Source organism: Phascolarctos cinereus, unplaced genomic scaffold (genome assembly GCF_003287225.1).
Source record: "Phascolarctos cinereus isolate Bilbo 61053 unplaced genomic scaffold, phaCin_HiC Scaffold_7;HRSCAF=346, whole genome shotgun sequence".
In the NCBI taxonomy this organism is placed as follows: domain Eukaryota; kingdom Metazoa; phylum Chordata; class Mammalia; order Diprotodontia; family Phascolarctidae; genus Phascolarctos; species Phascolarctos cinereus.
The window spans coordinates 74,130,162-74,147,185 of NW_027556180.1; the positions used below are offsets into that span (position 1 = coordinate 74,130,162).

The 17,024-nt window shown below is 38.7% G+C and overlaps 1 protein-coding gene across 1 annotated transcript in view; it reads left to right on the forward strand.

Moving 5' to 3' along the window:
• The first annotated feature begins 680 nt into the window (after positions 1–680).
• ERBB4 (erb-b2 receptor tyrosine kinase 4) overlaps positions 681–17,024 on the forward strand; it is a 1,374,278-nt gene continuing 1,357,934 nt past the window's right edge. The window contains 1 exon segment of the mRNA XM_021008671.2: positions 681–1,450. Within this exon segment, the coding sequence (XP_020864330.1) occupies positions 1,369–1,450 (82 nt within the window). The 5' untranslated portion in view covers positions 681–1,368.

A 17,024-nucleotide genomic window follows, 5' to 3' on the forward strand; every position in this document is an offset into this window, starting at 1 on the left:
AGCATGGGAGGAGTATGATTTCCCACCCTTCTTTCAAGCAACACTTTTTATTCTGCCAAGGTTCCTTTTCCTTGGTCTCACCTCTCTGGAAAGAGGGCTGTGTGTGCTAGCCTTGAATTATTATTATTATTATTATTATTATTATTATTTATTTTGAGGGTAGTGAGGTTGAGAAAAGAAGGAAAGACAAGACTTGTGTTTTTTTATTTTATTCATTTTTTTTTTTTCTGAGAATCCCCTTTTGCAGTCTGCTTTTGAGCTTTGACCTTGCTTCTCTTTCTGGGGAAGAGGGGGAGGCAAGGCTCTCTCCCTGTCGACCACCATGAGGGCAACCAAGGCCTTTTCCCCATCTAAGCACACCCTCTGGGCACACTGCCCAGCACTGCCTGCCAGCTGTCCTGGGACTCTGGCTGGGGGATTGGGGGCGGGAAGAGGAGTGTCTTAACTTCACAGTTGGCACTAGCCCTTTAAGACCAGCTCCCCTCCCCCGCCCACGCCACCCCTTTCATTCTCCTGACAGGTGTTCTCCCAACTCTGGAGGCTCAGGATTTTGGGGAGTGGCTGAGCCAATGAGGTTTTAGATTTAGGGAGGGGGAGGTGGAATGGGAGAAGGGGTGTGGCTAGCCGGGTCAGAGTAGAGGCGGGGTTTAAGCCGCCAGGCTGTGTCTGTCTCTCAGTCCCTGGTTCCGTGGAGGGTTTTTCTTTCTCGCAACAACCCCCCCCCCATACTCCCGCCCCTCGCCTCAATCCCGCTTCCATTTTTTTTTTTTTGAGTCTTGTTAATTTCTCCAAGCTGCTGTTACCGCTGCGGCCGCTGCCGCTGCCAGAGAAGGGGGAGCGCTGGAATTGACGCTCGGAGGCTTTAACTCCTACAGCCGCTGGACAAGTCTGAGAAGCCCGGAGTGAGGGTGAGCAGAGGAGAGCAGGAATCGTGGGAGACGCCAGAGGCTCCCCTCTAGCCTCCCCCGACTCACACCGGAGGTGCAGGGAGCACAAAAAGAGCAGAAAGCAGGAAATCTACCACCTTCGTGCAAGCAACTTTTTTTTCCCCCTCTCTCTTGTTATTGTTGACCAACCCGAAGGAGTGAGTGAGAAACAGAGAACGATCACAGAGGGAAATCTACTCTCAGCTGAACCTCAACTGGGACTGGGAACAGCGCTGACACACACACGCGCACCCTCATTCACCTCCATTTCTGGAATAGCCGGCGCGCATATACACACACACTCACTCACATACACTGTGCACCTTTCTTTCTCTCTTCTCGATACCCATTCGCGCCCATCCACATCCATCTGAGCGATACAATAAGGGGATATGCGATTTGGACATGTAATTGTCGGCAAAGGATTTAAGACTTCCGAAAAATGAAGCTGGCTTCAAGACTGTGGGTCTGTGTGAGCCTTCTCGTGGTAGCCTGGACCCTCCAGCCCGGAGCTTCTCAGTCAGGTGGGTCGCAGTCCCTCCTTCTCTATCGCTCTCTCTCCAGCTGTGGAACCTGCTGCTGTCTGGATGATTTGTGTTTGTGGTCTCCCTTCCCTCCCACTTCCCGCCTCTATTGATAGAACGTTTCCAGGCTAGAAGAAACGGATCTGAATTTATTTCATCGCCGCCCCCTGTATCACTGCCCTTCTTATTTCCACCTCCAACTTGCTTGGGTTTTTTCCCCTCCTTCTAGTGCGTGCGTGGAAATCACTGTTGTAACCCCTTTCTCCTCTGCCTCCCCCTCTTCTTTTTCGCTCAGTGGGTTAGCAGAGGGCTCAGTTCTTTTAGCCTGCTTGTCTAAGACATAGAACACGCACACGGAAAATCCCAATCCCCGCAGACAATTCTTTTTCCACCTCTCCTGTCTCCCCGTGCCCCCAGAAGAAAAGAAACAGAGTAATTAGGATTTTTGGCTATTCCGGGGCACGAAAAGGAAAAAGGATCAGAATGGCATACATTGCCTTGCTCCCTCGGTGGAGATCGCTGGCCTTTTGATTCCAAAGCGCCTCGTGTGCGCTTTTGTACCTGCGTGGGGGAGAGAAGCAGGAATAGGGCTCTGACACAAGTCACCAGAGTGTTGACATAGACAAGATTTCAGGCGTAGTCCGGATACAGTCCCACCGTACAGCTGCTACCAGAAAAGCATCCTTTGCAGACCTTAACATCAATCATGTCCCTGTTTTGACTAGAAGCTGTTCTAAAACTCACAATCTATTGAGATCTCCTTTCCTTTACAGCGTCTGATAGGGTCGAGGGGTGCCTGGTAGCGAGTCTAGCAGTTAAAGGGCTTGGCAAACTTTATTCGTGAGAATAACAGCCACACTCTGTGGGGTTAGACTCCCATCAGAGTTCCTCCTGCTAATGTCTACTATTGGCCGGGGTCCCTCAAACTTCGCGGTTAGCACTGGGGCTGGCCGGATAGCTCGCCCATCACTTGATCCTCTTTAATCCGAGGCGAAGCGGGCACCACTGCGCGCTAGCTGTTCGCTGGACTGCTTAGCCTCAGGTAGCAGGGCGCACGAATGTAACTGAACAGAAATGGAGGAGGGGTCGGAGAAAAGCTTAGTGGCAGGGTCTTTGACAGGACGTGTCGTGCGAGTGAGCTAAAAGTTTCTGACACTTGAGTTTCCCAGATGATAGGAATGGGAAGGGAGATGGATGATCGGAGGACTGAGTAGAGCCAAAAGGGGAAGAGCGATGTCTGAGATGGCCAGGGGGTGCCATTTGGACAGCCGGTGCTGTTTCCTGATCTGGCAGCAAGTGATCACACCAGAGATACTTGATGTAGCGTGGGAGTCTGGCTGACAAGATAAAGCCTCAGGGGTGGGAAGAAGGGGGAGGGGGTTAAGGAGAATGCTTTAGGGACGCCTACGGTGTCCTTGTGACCTTAAGGAGAAAAGGGCGCCGCTTAGTTTTTCTACTATCTACGCCAGCTTCCTCTTCTCCCTCTCCTCTCCCGCCTTCTTCTTCCCTCTTCTTCAAGTAAACACGAAGTTATCATCACTGGGGCTTTAAAAATGACCCTAGAATTCCTGGTCTTTGCTATTTAAATGCAATATCTATTACTGCCCATTCCTGCACGTAGGTCACCGCCTGAATCACCCCAACAGGGCTTGTAGCTTTCAAGGCAGCTCCTGACCACTTCCCCTTCGTTTTCGTGCCACGATCCTCTCCATATTTTCCTCAATGAGTTGATTATGCAGGTTGACCCATTCAAAAGCAGTTTGAGGCTGACATATATGCTTAGCTGATTGGAATTTCTATGAGGCAACCTAGTGGGGGTTTGTCTGGTTCAGTCTCAGCCATAGGGACCGCCTCTGAGTCTACAGCAATTTGGTATTAAGTGTGCGGCTCAGGGGTTGAGCTATTCCTCAAAGCTCTTTTCAGAATTTCTGTAAGGAATGTAATCCAAATTAGTTCTGCAGCTGTCCTCTTCCTCATCGCAGTGCACACCACTTCTCCCCCCCCCCACCCCCAGTCCCCCGCCTCACCCCCCTTCTCTGCTTCCCTGCCTTTGGCGAATTGTCATAACCCAAAGTGAGCCCTTACTGGAGTGTGAGGCTTTGCGTCCCATTGTTATTCGGGCTGCGACTATGCACTTGAAATTCTGGTGATACAAAGGCAAGAGACCCACTTGTTAAAAACACAAAGTGATCTAGATGAAAGAGCGGGACAAAGGAAAGCTGTTCCGTGTATCCCTCTTAATTGCAACGTGAATACTAAAGGTGATCCGGATGAAACCGCTACTGCCCTTGGATGCTGGTGGTGGTTGTTGTTTTGGTTTGGTTTGGTTTTTTTTTCCAGACCTGGGGGGAAAAGTTCAGCTGATCTTAGTGTACCATTACATAACCTAGTTATTGTCTAATCAGCGTGTATGTGTGTGTGTGTGTGTGTGTGTGTGTGTCTGCCCAAGTATATACATATTCAGCTGTCCCACCCCCAACCCCCAACCAATCCCGGTTAGCAGTCAGTAGCAGTTTGAAGGAGTTTGTTTTGGTCCAAATGAGAAATTAAGTGCGGATAAGTAAACTAAGCTGCCAGAGGGCGACAAGATGTTGAGTGAATTGCTTTTAGATGAAACAAATTAAGGAAACGAGGGAAGACAATCTGCTTCTCGCATTATTAGACACGCTTGGAGTTCAGGGGAAAGTGGCATATTTTTGAAATGCTAATTTCTTAAGAAGCAGAAGGAATGCACCTTATTTACTGGTCTATGTGAATGGAATAGAAATATTGCTCTTTTTTGATCGGTATACAGATCTTGAAAACATTTCCCCCATTAGATAACTGTAACTGAGTAAGATTTTTTTGTTGTTGTTATTGTAGTGGAAAAAAAGAAAATCTAAGTTGTAAACAGATAATTCCTCAGTATTTCTGTTCCTTTGTCACTCTCTCACTACTCCTGAAACATTACATTACAGGGCCATTTACATTTCAAGAATAAATCTTACACCACCCATGAAGACAATTCCAAAATTTACCTGCATTTTTCCTTTGAGGAAAACGAAAATGCTGCCTCAGTTATATTGAAAGAAAATAGATGATACTTGCCCTGGAGTGTCTAGGTAGCTTGAAAGATGATAACGAATAAATTCAAGGGGGATTTCCCTACTTTCTAGGACCTGGTGTTCGACTTAGTTCTGTTGTAGGTCTCTAGAAATTTTATCCTATAATGTTTCCTTCATTTTTGAAGTGTTTTGATAATATTGACATCTCATAAGCTTTGGTAGCTTTTACGTTAAGCAGAAGAAGTTTTCATTACACTTAGGTTGGGTAAGATAAAAGAAATTTGAAAATATACTTTCAAAAGGCATTATTTATCTAGTTCTTTCCGATGTGTGTTTATGACAAAGGCACCTCTTTGTATTCCCTCTTTGCAAATCTTATAGATTAATTTTTAATATACAGTGGCAATTTTAGTGAAAAATGTTGTTATTCACTGTTCTGATGATGAAGTGGATGGCTTTTGGACTTATAATATGACTCCTAACATATATTTTCCCAGATAGAAGTGTATGTATGTATGCATGTGCATACATGCATACATACATACACACATGCATATATATATGCAATATATAAATATCTTTTCTTCTAAATGTCAGTTGAAAATCAAAGTTTGTAGAATATGGAGTCACTTATTTATACACATTTATTTTGTTTGGAATCCTAAAATATAGCTTAATTTAAAATTATAATAACCTATTTACTTAATGAACATTTCTAACCATTTTATTTGAATACAATGTCTATATTTGCTATCTTAGAATTCTGGTTATTGTTATTGTTTGATAATGTTCACATTTCATTCATAAAGTAGGTTTAAACATTCTTCATTCACTCTCTCATTTTTAATAGAAATACTATTTATCATCTGTTGTATACATTCTGTCCCTCCATTACTCTTTAGTATCCCTTTATATGTTTTTTAATAATTTAATTTACACATGGAAGTATAGCTACAACTGAATTCTTTTCCTCCTTCAAAGTACATTCTTTCCTCAGGTTTTTCCTAACAACCTTCTACTTTGCCACTGCTGGAGCCCTCAAAGTCACTTTCCATTCTTCCTTTCTGATAGATCTGATATGGCTGGTTGACTGGACAATCTCAAAGCCATTCCATTGCCCAGATTTATTCCTGAAAGAAAATAAAAAGGCATCGATCCAGGGTCACTTGCACATCTCTGAAGCACTGACTCCAAGGCCAAATGTTTCCTTAAGGAAATCCCTAGCCTTCTTATTTCCTTGGCCAAAACAAAAAAAATGAAAGAAAAGAAAAGGAAGTGTAATAATGCACTCTCTAAAAGTGCAAGGGGCAGAAAAAGCTATCTTAATTTTAAATGTTTCTGAGGTTTGAGAATTTTTATTTCAGTATTGGTTGCCTTTGTGAGATGACCACAGTGTGTCATAAACTGGATTTGAGTGCACCGTGCATACAATACTCACAAAGTGGTATCTTTTTCATCATTTGGAGTCGGTGATTGGGAAAAAGTCAAGTGTAGATTCAGAAGAAATAGGATCCTTTTTTATTTTATTTCCATTTTCTAATCCCTTTTTTGATGTGTCTGTGAAATTTCTAAGTACCTGAAATTGAGCTGAGACATATCATCAAAAATAATGTTCTATGTCATGGAAACTCATAGAAACTTTCTCTACCAGCTAATTATCTGAAAACTGTTGGTCACTGATCTTACTGTTTTGAGAGATGCTGTAAAGCAGAACTGCTAATATTCACAATAAAATTAGCCTACATTGTTTCAAGCCTACAGTTGTGCAGAATTAATTATATCAAGTATTTCCCCCCATTATCTCTCATACTGATCTGCTCAGCATATTATGCAGAAGAGGGCTTTCTCACTGACTTTTCTTCAGGTTTTATCAGATAGCCTCAAAGAAACCCACTTATGCTACCTCACTGCTGATTCTGTTATTTAATGCTTACTTTCTGAAATATCTTATATCTATGTATATATTAGAGAGCTGCAATGAAACTTTTATTCATGGCATTCACTAATATAGCAATTGACTGGAGCTCTCAGTTTGTAATTAAAAATAATTCCCTCCTGCCCTTGGATTTTTTTTAATAGAAAAAAGATCAATATTCTTTGAAACTGCAGCTATTGCTCACAATTTGAAGGAAATTATGGTTTCTCATTTTGTGGCACAGTTCGATGTAGGACATGGCCAACTGGTTTAAGTCAGAATTTCAACATTTTAGAGTAAATTCCTTTGCTCACTTCTTACTACTTTGAGCAAACTATTTCATCTCTTTAAGTCTTGGCACCTGTGACAAAATGCATTTTCTGCTTATCCATTTCATAGTATTTCCTTCAAAACTGATTCTGAAATGATTCTGAAATGTTTCCAGATAATCAGAGAAGTTCTTACTTTAAAATGAAAGACAATTGATAACCTAATATACTAATATTAATATAGGGAACCTTGTGTTAGAGATGAGCTCTGTCAAAGGTGTATGGGTTTAAATGTTAGGACTGTTTTGTTTTTTTTAATCAAAGATGGCAGTTGTTTAAAAAAAGCCATATTTTTGAAGATAACTTTTCACTTGTGCCAGATACATACAGGGAAACGGGAGAAGTACAAAGCCTTTCATAATAGTCTCATTGGTAAAATGTGTTTACTTAGATGTAATAATTAGAGACTAATAAAAGAGGATACATAATCATTATAGGGATTCAGAGAAAGGTCAAGTTAACCTGGATTATAGGAAGGGAAAAACTTAGGAAAGTTAGGATTTGAGAATGGTCAATGATTTTGCCTAACCAGTTATAGCCATATAAACGATTGAAACTTTCAAAGGGTGATTGATGCCAGTCCTTTGTATACCAGTTTATATGGTGTAATTTATAAATTAAGTTTATAAAACCTGAATGTTTTCACCCTCGAGGATGTAAGAGTACAACAGTACATGTTTTGCAGGGATTTCTAAATCTTGCCAAATTTTATGAGTGATGAAGGGTCCTCCATCTAAAAAGAATCCCATAAAATCAGCTTTTATGTAACATCTGACTGGATAATTGACATCTCTTTAGGTGTCATTTGATGATTTACAATACATTTCTGATTATTGGTGAAATAACAGTGTTTTGTCTCTGATGGGCATCTGTCAGTTTGTAAATTTTCTTATGGGGTAAATTAAGACACTTCTAGAAACTATGTCATCTCATTTAAGATGCTAGTTATATCTTCATCTAGTGAGCCAGGATAGTTAACAGTTTAGGAGAGTACCTACCAATTCCCAGTGAGGAATGTATTAAGGCTAGACTCCCACGTGAGTACCTAGCTCTTCTTTCTGGGATTACTTTAAGGCTTCATAGGTCCTTCTCTTCTCAGTCTCCTTGAGAAGAAAGCAGAGATCAGGAATTGTTTTTGTAGATCAAGAAATCAGAGTTTGGTGACATGGAGAACAGATGAATCTCTATTCAGCTTTCCCTGACCTTGTTAGCTGACACTACTGACTCAAAAGAGCAATGTTTTCTACACACACACACAAAGTTTGTGTTGCTGCTAAACCCAGTGGTAGTGACTCACTTCTCCCTTTTTCCTGCCCCAATGTGGTATTAAAAAAAAAAACAACTTGTATGAAAAAGATGTTCATGGCCTTAGTCCTCTCTGCCCCAGGCTCACTTCATCTTTGTTCATTCTTAGGGGCTCATGGCCATGTGAAGAAGCTTCTCTGTGGTGTCTAACACTAAGCAACCCTCCACCTGTTTGTTACATTGCCTTTTTCTCCTTCAGGTTTTATTCCCTAGAGGCTTTCTTTTCTACTGCCTATTTATCGAAGAAACCTGAACCAGATCACCCTTATATTCTGGATTTGTTCTGACTCAGAGTTTTAAGGTCACGGTGAAATTTCAAGAAGCAACGCTGTAACTTTTTTTTTTCCTTCCAATTGTTACTATGAATGTGGAATGCTATTATGCAAAGGTCTATTTTGTGAGTTCTATCCTTTATTTCTTCTCTGAAAGAGCGAGTTGTAGAGAGGAAAAATTGTAAATATAGTAAAAACCTTTTGTAAGACAACCTGCTTCTATTTTCCATATCTTTCAGTGACTGATATTGGGCATGGCTTTCTCACTATCACACAGCATAGGATACACATTTGTATGCTGACATCAAAATTATAATAATATAACTGTTAAAAAAAAAGTAATGTATTCTATAATGGTTAAATGTAATCAAAATTAATGATCTTGCTGGTTTTCTCGCACAAAAGCATATAGTATCAAGGCCATTTTCTCTGCAGTGTTGTACCAGTGGAAAGAATGTACTGTATGTATGGGGATGGGGTGGGGTGATGCATCTGGGGTTGGGTGGAGATTGAGTTCGAATCCTTGGTTTGCAATTTCTGCCAACTCTGGGAATCTGAGCAAGCCAGTTCACCTTCTTTAGGCCCTAGTTTTTTCATCCACAAAGAAGGAAACAAATATTTATCAAGCACCTACTGTGTGCCAGGTACTGCGCTAGGTGCTTTACAAATTTTATCTCTTTTGATCCTTACAACAACCCTGGGAGGTAAGTGCTATTGCTGCCCCCATTTATAGTTGAGGAAATTGAGACAGACCAGTTAAGTGATTGACCCAGGGTTATATAGCTAGTGAGCGTGTGGAGTTAAATTTTGACTTAGTTCGTTTTCAGTCTATGTCCAGCTCTCTACCTGTTGTGCCATCTTGCGACATCGTATATATAGAGTGACATTTGGATTAGGTGATTTCAAAGGAATTATGGGATCATAAAATTAGAACTAGCAAGTACCTTTGAGTTCTAGTCCAATTGTTTCATTTTACACAGGAGGAAACTGAGGGGAGTTAAGTGACTTGCCCAGGGCCATACAAGTAACAAGCATCATTTGAACCTAGTTCTTCTGAATACAGAGCTACTATTCTTTCTATTATACCAAAGTACACCTTATAGCCAGTCCTAAATCCAGTCATTCTATGAAATATGATATATTCCTGACTCGTCTTTATCCTTTGTATTTGACACAGACTGTAAGTTTGTCTTGGACTTTTTACTCTCAGAATGTGAATGTTTTGACTCCAAAAAAATATACTTGCTATAAGTAATGAAACAATGTATCTGAAATCCAGTAATCAGAGAACACAGAACATTTGTGATATTTATGATTTACAATGATTTAAAGGCAAAAAAGGGAACATGATTTCAAGTCACATTTTTATGTGTAAAAATATCAGCAAAATAGGTAATAATTTCCCGGTTGGTGCTCACTTCAAATTTAGCAGCCCTAAATTTGTCCCTAGTGAAATAGAGAAACCTCTAAAAATGTACTCAGAATTAAATAGCAAACTGAAGTGACTGGTATCCAGATGTAATTCTTTAGTGGACAAAAAATTGTAAGGGATAAAAACCGTACCCTCAAAACAAGAGCTTTGCAGGCAAGTTACAGGACAAGACATTTCATGCAATGGCTTGGTGAAAGTCACAGTTATTACTCTTTCTGTACTTACTGTAATGCTTGTGGCCTGAATTAGCACACCATGAGCTAGAGAAATAGATAAGACAAACAGAAAGGCATGCAGCTAATTTTGTTTAGCAAATTGAGATCTGATCCATGTTATTTTATTCCTACAAGCTGACTCAGTCCCTCTTTGTAATTTACACATGAAGTTTCAGGCTGTCACAGTTTAACAGCTTTCTCGTAGTTCTTATAGGCCATATAAAATATCTTTCTATAAAATAAGTATTTTATTTATCATTGGTAAGATGAACAGTGAAGTTAGACATGGATTAAAAAAAAAGATGCTTAAAATTGCTTCAATTGCTCCAAAGCTAAATAACATAATACATATTGTTGAAATTCATCAAACTGTTCTTTTGGTGATATGTAATATTTTAAACCGGTAATCCACAATGTTCCAGTAGAGTCTACTTATATGTAAAAGCAATGTTATTTCAATAGGTTCATATATGTAGAGTTGGAAGGGACCATGTGACTTAACTGGTCCAACCCTTTCATTTCCTGGGGATTGAGGGGAGGTACAGATGAGGAATTTTAGGCATTATATAGGCATTCATTTTGCAGATGAGAGAACTGAGGCCCAGAGGGTGACCTGCACAAAGCCAAAATGGATAAGTAGTGGATCCAAGATCTGAACTCTGATCCCCTAATTCCAAATACAGTGCTCTTTCTATTAGAAAGATAATTGTTGTTTGGTTGTTTCAGTCCTATCCAAGTCTTCATGATCCCCTTTATTTATTTATTCATTCATTCACTCATTCATTCATTCATTTTATTTATTTTTGGCAAAGATATTGGAGTTATTTGCCATTTCCTTCTCTAGCTCATTTTACAGTTGAGAAAATTGAGGCAAATAGGGTTAAGTGACTTGCCCAGGGTCATACTTCTAATAAGTGTCTGAGGCTAGATTTGAACTCAGGAAGATGAGTCTTCCTGATTCCAGATCCTGCATTCTATCCACTGTGCCACCTAGCTGTTCTGAAAAGATAATTAGCAAGCACAAGATGTCTGGTATCATGGCTGATTTTTTAAGAGCTTTGACTTGAGGAAGGCTAGTTCTGTTTGCACCAATGAGAGGCAATTGAAGTTATCAAAGAACTTTAGTTTGTGTTTAATATTATATTTCTCTCCTGGAAGACTGTGATAATATATGACAGATATGATCATGAATGCCAGAGTGGCTCACAAGGGTAGCAGGAAAGGGAAAAAGAAGGAAATAAGTATTTATATAGTGTCTACTATGTGCCAGTCACTGTGCTAAGCACATTACAGACATCAGTGGATCCTTCTAACAACCTTATGTGGTAAATTATATTATTAACCCTGTTTTATACTTGAGGAAACTGAGGCAGATAGAAGTTAAGAGACTTGTCCAAGTTCTTCCTGACTCCAGGCTCAGCATTTTAACCCCTTTGCCATGTAGCAGATGTGTTTTACCTACTTTTAAGTGATCCAGGTTGGGGAAAATCCCTTTCATCTCTTCAAATTTATGATGATTGAGTGGAAGAATTCTCTTTCTCCCCCCTCCCCATACGAAGACCTACATTGAAAAAGAAAACTTTAAACTGGTAGAAACGGCATTTAAGATTGAACAACTTAGTGATTTGTGGGTGTAACCTGTAGATAACTATGATTTGAAAGCTATTACAGTCTTATAGTTAGTAAAATGAGTCAAAATACTTGATCCCAAGGAAAAGCACGGTCTGCTTCCGCCTTTTTCCTCTGACTGAGAATATGTAACACTTCATCACCGTCTTGATTTCTTGCTCACCAATTTCTCTTTGGTACTTCACCTTTCTTTCATAAAACCTCGGCTCTGCCTTGGGGTTTTCATTCTTCCTACCTATAAGTTGTCCCAAATCTCTTTTTATTTCTGCCCCTTTTTTCTTTTTCCATTTAATCATCAAATACCTTGCCTGATTTCTGATTAGTTGTGGTGGGACTATTGCTTCACCCGGCTTTCCAAACTCTAGGCTTTCTCCTATGACTGATAATAAACCATGAAGCTTTGTACTACTTAATCTTCAGGAAGCCTTCCTGTTAAATTACTAATTTTAAGTTCTGTTTCCCCCTGTTATAGTCATCAGTAATCTATCATGGAACATATAGTTTAAGGACCCAGGTATTTGCTCATCTTAGACTGGTCTATAGGAAAGCAGTAGACTTGTCAAAGTACAGGTAATAGATAATGACTTAACATAACTAGGCCAGCCCTCTGCCCCTCTAAAATAACAACTATTGAAAAACAAAACAAGCCAAATCATAAAAGATATTAATGTCCTTTTATTCTTTATTTTATTGAATATCTGCTTCTTTAAGTTAGAGATCATGACTTCATGTTCATTTGCATAGGTGCAACAGGGTTTAACATACATTAAACTTTAGCAGAAGCAGATTTTGCTCAGATTATAGAGTCTACAGCCTCTGAAGAATATTTGGAGAGGCTTTTTTCCCCTTGCATTCCTTTTCAAGTAGATTATATAAATATATTTTCTCTGGTAAATGGCTATTGATTGAGGCAATTGTGGAGAATTGGAAAGATAACTGAATTTGGGGTGACAAAATCTGGGTTTGAGTCCTGAATCTGCCACTTATTATCCCTCTGACCTTAGGGAAGCCCCTTAATCTCTTGGAGCCTCAGTTTTCTCATCTGTAAAATAGGAGTAATAATTAACCTGTACATAGCACTTTCAAATTTGCAGAAAGACTTTATGTGCATTCTCATTTCACTCATGTAGCAACCCTGTGAGGTAAATGCTTAAGGATGCTATCGCCATTTTACAGATGTGGAAACTCAGTCTCAGAGAGGGAAAATAATTTGTCCCTGATCACTCAGTAAGTGTCAGAAATGGAATATGAACTTGGGTCTTTCTGACTCCAAACAAAACACTGTATCTATTCTTCCATGCCACCTCTCACCAATACCACTTATTCTCAATGTATGTGATGATTTATGGCATATAAAGGTCAACCCTCGTCATTACAATTATGGCTTTTAAGTTGTGGGAAAACATCATTTTAGTAGGGAATTGGGATAGTTTTAATGTTCATTAGTGACTGTATTAATACATTTTTTGATGAAAATTCTGACCTTTAAGTAATTCGGAGAAATTTAGACAACTTACTTTTAAGTGTTCAGGACCTTTCAAATTCATTTTATAAATCATTGTATCCCCAAAACAAAATAGTTTCCAAACATATCCAATTTTTATATAGAAAAGCAAATTTATTCACTTGGCAGTCTCTGGCCCAATATTTATTATTAGGCACCTAGTTATTGTGGTGTATAGAATGCTAGATGTGGAGTCAGGAAGACCTGTCTCAAATTCTGCCTTGGATATTGGCTATGGGACCTTGGGCAAATCATTTAACTTCTGCTTACCTCAGTTTCTTCACCCTATGTAAAATGAGGATAAATGATAGCACCTAGACCCTAGGATTATTGTGAGAATCAAATGAGAAGATAATTGTAAAGCACTTAACACAGTGCCTGGTGCATAGTAAACATATAATAATAATATATTATTATTGTTATTATTATAGCATTTATACAGTGTCTGGCAATTAACAAGCACGATATAAATGTTAGCTGTTGTTGTTTCTAGCTCTGTGACCCTGGGCAAATCACTTAAACATTTCCTGCCTCAGTTTCTTTATCTGTAAAATGGGGATGATGATAATAATAGCACCTACCTTACAAAATGAGTTAATATTTGTAAAACATTATGTAAATGTTAGCTGTTATCATTTATTTATTTTTCAAGTCCTACTTATTGGAAGTATTTCTGCTTTATACTGGAGTATAATTTCTTCATGTGGAATACTCCATTTATGATTACTTTGCAAAATGAGTACTTGTAACCAAATACGTCAGTATTGTAATTCAGACAAATAAAGTGATATTAGTGATATCATTAAAAACATTAACCAGGAAGATTATCATTAGTTGGACTCATTAGTTTATATTTAAATTGCATGTGTCCCGCATTTGTTAACAGCTGGTGAACAAAAAGATTCATATTGAAGAGCTGTATATATCAACTTTGTATGAGCAACACACGAGGCTGATTTTTTTTTGGAGAGGGTGTTTTGGTTTTTTTTTGTTTTTTTTTGGTGGGAGGTGGGGAATGAATTGCCCCAGTGTGTGGGACTCAGGTTGATTAAATCACTTCTTTTTCATATTCAGTTTTTATAGTCTGGCTAAAAGAAATTGTGTTTAGGAAGAGACAGTTGTGTTATGAAGATTTATGTTTACCTGGGACTCACGAATTCTAGGCCCTTTAATCCTTATTGTTTTTTAAAGTGCCTTCATGAGAAAATGGTTTTTAATCAAATTCATGTAATAACTTTTTTATGTTACATTTTATAGGCATTTAAACTTTTCAGGATAGAAAACAGCTAGCATAATGTATGACTAGAAATATTTTAGTGAAAAATTCTGTAGCCTGGACCCATCTATCCAAGGTTTATAATAAAAATACTCAACAAAAACCTAAAAAAGTCCCCCTATTATTTTTTTTTGCATATTCATTTAGAAATTTTATAGAACTAGACAAAAATTATGAAAATTTTTAATTACAGAGATATGCAAAGAGTAGCCACTATTTGGTTAAAGCTGAAGCACCCTAGAAACTTTATCACTTTTTGGTAAGATATTACTTAGGGGCAGGAAAATAACCACTAATTCAATCAAGGACTAACTGCTTTTGCCAAGACTGATATTTTTAGGTAAGACAAATTAGAGTACAGACTAAGAAAATAACATTGCAATCCTTTTTTTTTTTTTTTTGACAGTTTGGAACAATTCAAGAAGACTGGTTGAATTTCCTTCTGGGGAAAATGTTCCCCAAAATGTTTTATAATTAAAAGAGTAGCTTACTTTTAGAGAAACAGGTAAAAATCTTACTCACAACTGAAGTATTTGCTGTTATCTTATTCAACTGGCAGGTGGTGCTCCAGAACAATGTGGTGGGATACAATTCATTATAATGTTCTCACTTACAATTCCCTCACTATAGTATGAATTATAGCCTGAGAATTAAAGACCTTTTCCCCCCTTTAGTTGCAGAGCCACTAACAATTCCAGATGTGATAATAGCATCACAACAAAGTAATTATCACATTTCATTGCCTTCCTAAATTTTAAATGTGCATGAAGTGAATGTGCTGACCTTGACTGTGATGAAGATTTCATGTAGCCCAGACCAGGAGGAATTTTTTGAAAATCGAAACAAATAAACCGGGATTATAAAAGTCATTAAGATCTATAGCAAGAGCTTTATTTCTTTTGTCATACTTTTTCATCAGTTTGGCAGCTTTTCCTTTCATACCCTTTGACCTGTCATTCATCACAGATTTCTAGGCAACAAAAGTTCCATCTACACGTCTGAACAAATGACACTTAAAATTGCATGTCCCTTATTAAGATGTGGGGACCCATTGTAAGGGAAGTATTGCAAGGAAGCTGGACTCAACAAATACATTCCATAAATGACAATAGTTGTCACCATGGTAACCCTTCACAGCCCGCATTTGGCATAATTTAGGTTGGTGATATTCTAGAATGAGGGTCAGTTGATGGAAGGGAGAATTATTTGTGCTAAGACTTTAGCATGCTATTGAGAATTTGAATACACACACTTAGATGTATATTTATATTTCAGCTCAGGACAAACTGTTATGTATGTGGGAGGGATAGACAGAGCATGGTGGATAGGGTAAGAGACCTTGGAATAATGAACATCCAAGTACAATTGCTGCATCATTTTCTTATTAGCTGTGTGATCCTTAGCTAATTATTTAACCTTTCTCAGTTCCAGTTTTCTCATTAGTAAAATGGAGATGATAGTAAATACTTCATAGACTTGTGAGGATCACATATGATAATATCTGTAAAATGCTATATAAACCTAAAGTGCTATAGAAATTATTATTATTAGAACTAACATGGTTTCAGGAAGATATGATTTCAAATCCTGACCCTGAAATATAGTAGCTATATGACCCTGGCAGTTTTCTAAGACTATAAGTTACAGAAAAATCGCTGATTGATCTACTTTGGTGGCAAAAGTTTTCACAAGGTGGGGGGGTGGTCCTTGACACTGGTGAAATCACAAGTCCAGATTAAAAAAAATTGTGATGGATTTGGGAAAGATGCAGAATTTTGAAAACACTATATGTTACAGAATTTCTTCGATTCATATACAATACTCTATTTTGTTCTTTGTGCATTGAATTGTTTGTATTTGAAGATTAAATTCGTAATAAAAAGAAAAAAATCTTAGAAAGATAGGCACATAGAAGAATGGTAGAGACTAGAAACTAAAAGAAACAGAGCCATGGGAAAAGGCCAGTATCTTCCATTCTGTTCTATCTCTTCCCTACAAAATTATGTCCCAGGGCATTTGCCCCAATCTTGTTTCCCGTAGAGCCCCTTTATGTCCTGATTCTAGACAAGCTAAGTGTCCTACTCTTGGCCCAAGAATTCATGTCCTTCTTCTCTGGTAAAGCATTTACTGTACCCCACCCACATACATACAACCATTCCCCATCACCAGTTAACCTTCTTATGACTTCCCTCTTTGATCAATCAATTATCAAGCCTTTATTACAGGCTTGCTATGTGCCAGGTGCTGTGCTAAGTGCTGGAAATAGACATACAAAAGTGGAATAAATTTTTGCCCCTAGGGGGCTTACATTCTAACGGGGAGCCAATATGTGCACTGGTGACTATAAGTAGAATAGATGTAAAATGAATACTTGGTCCTAGCAGCTTTGGGAGATAGTGCCCTGGGAGTAGGGGTGGGAGTGACCAAGAGAAACTTCATTAATAAGAGAACATTTGAGTTGAATCTCGGAAGAAAAGAGGGCTTTCAAGAAGAGAAGGTGAGGGGAGGGAATGCTTTTGAAGCAGGAGGGATAGTGAGTGCAAATACATGGAGGTGAGGTGGAGAGTGGAACAAGAGGAGCAGCATGGCTAGACTGTACAGTTTGTTGAGGACAGTAATGTATAATAATATTGGAATAATTCCGATAATATTG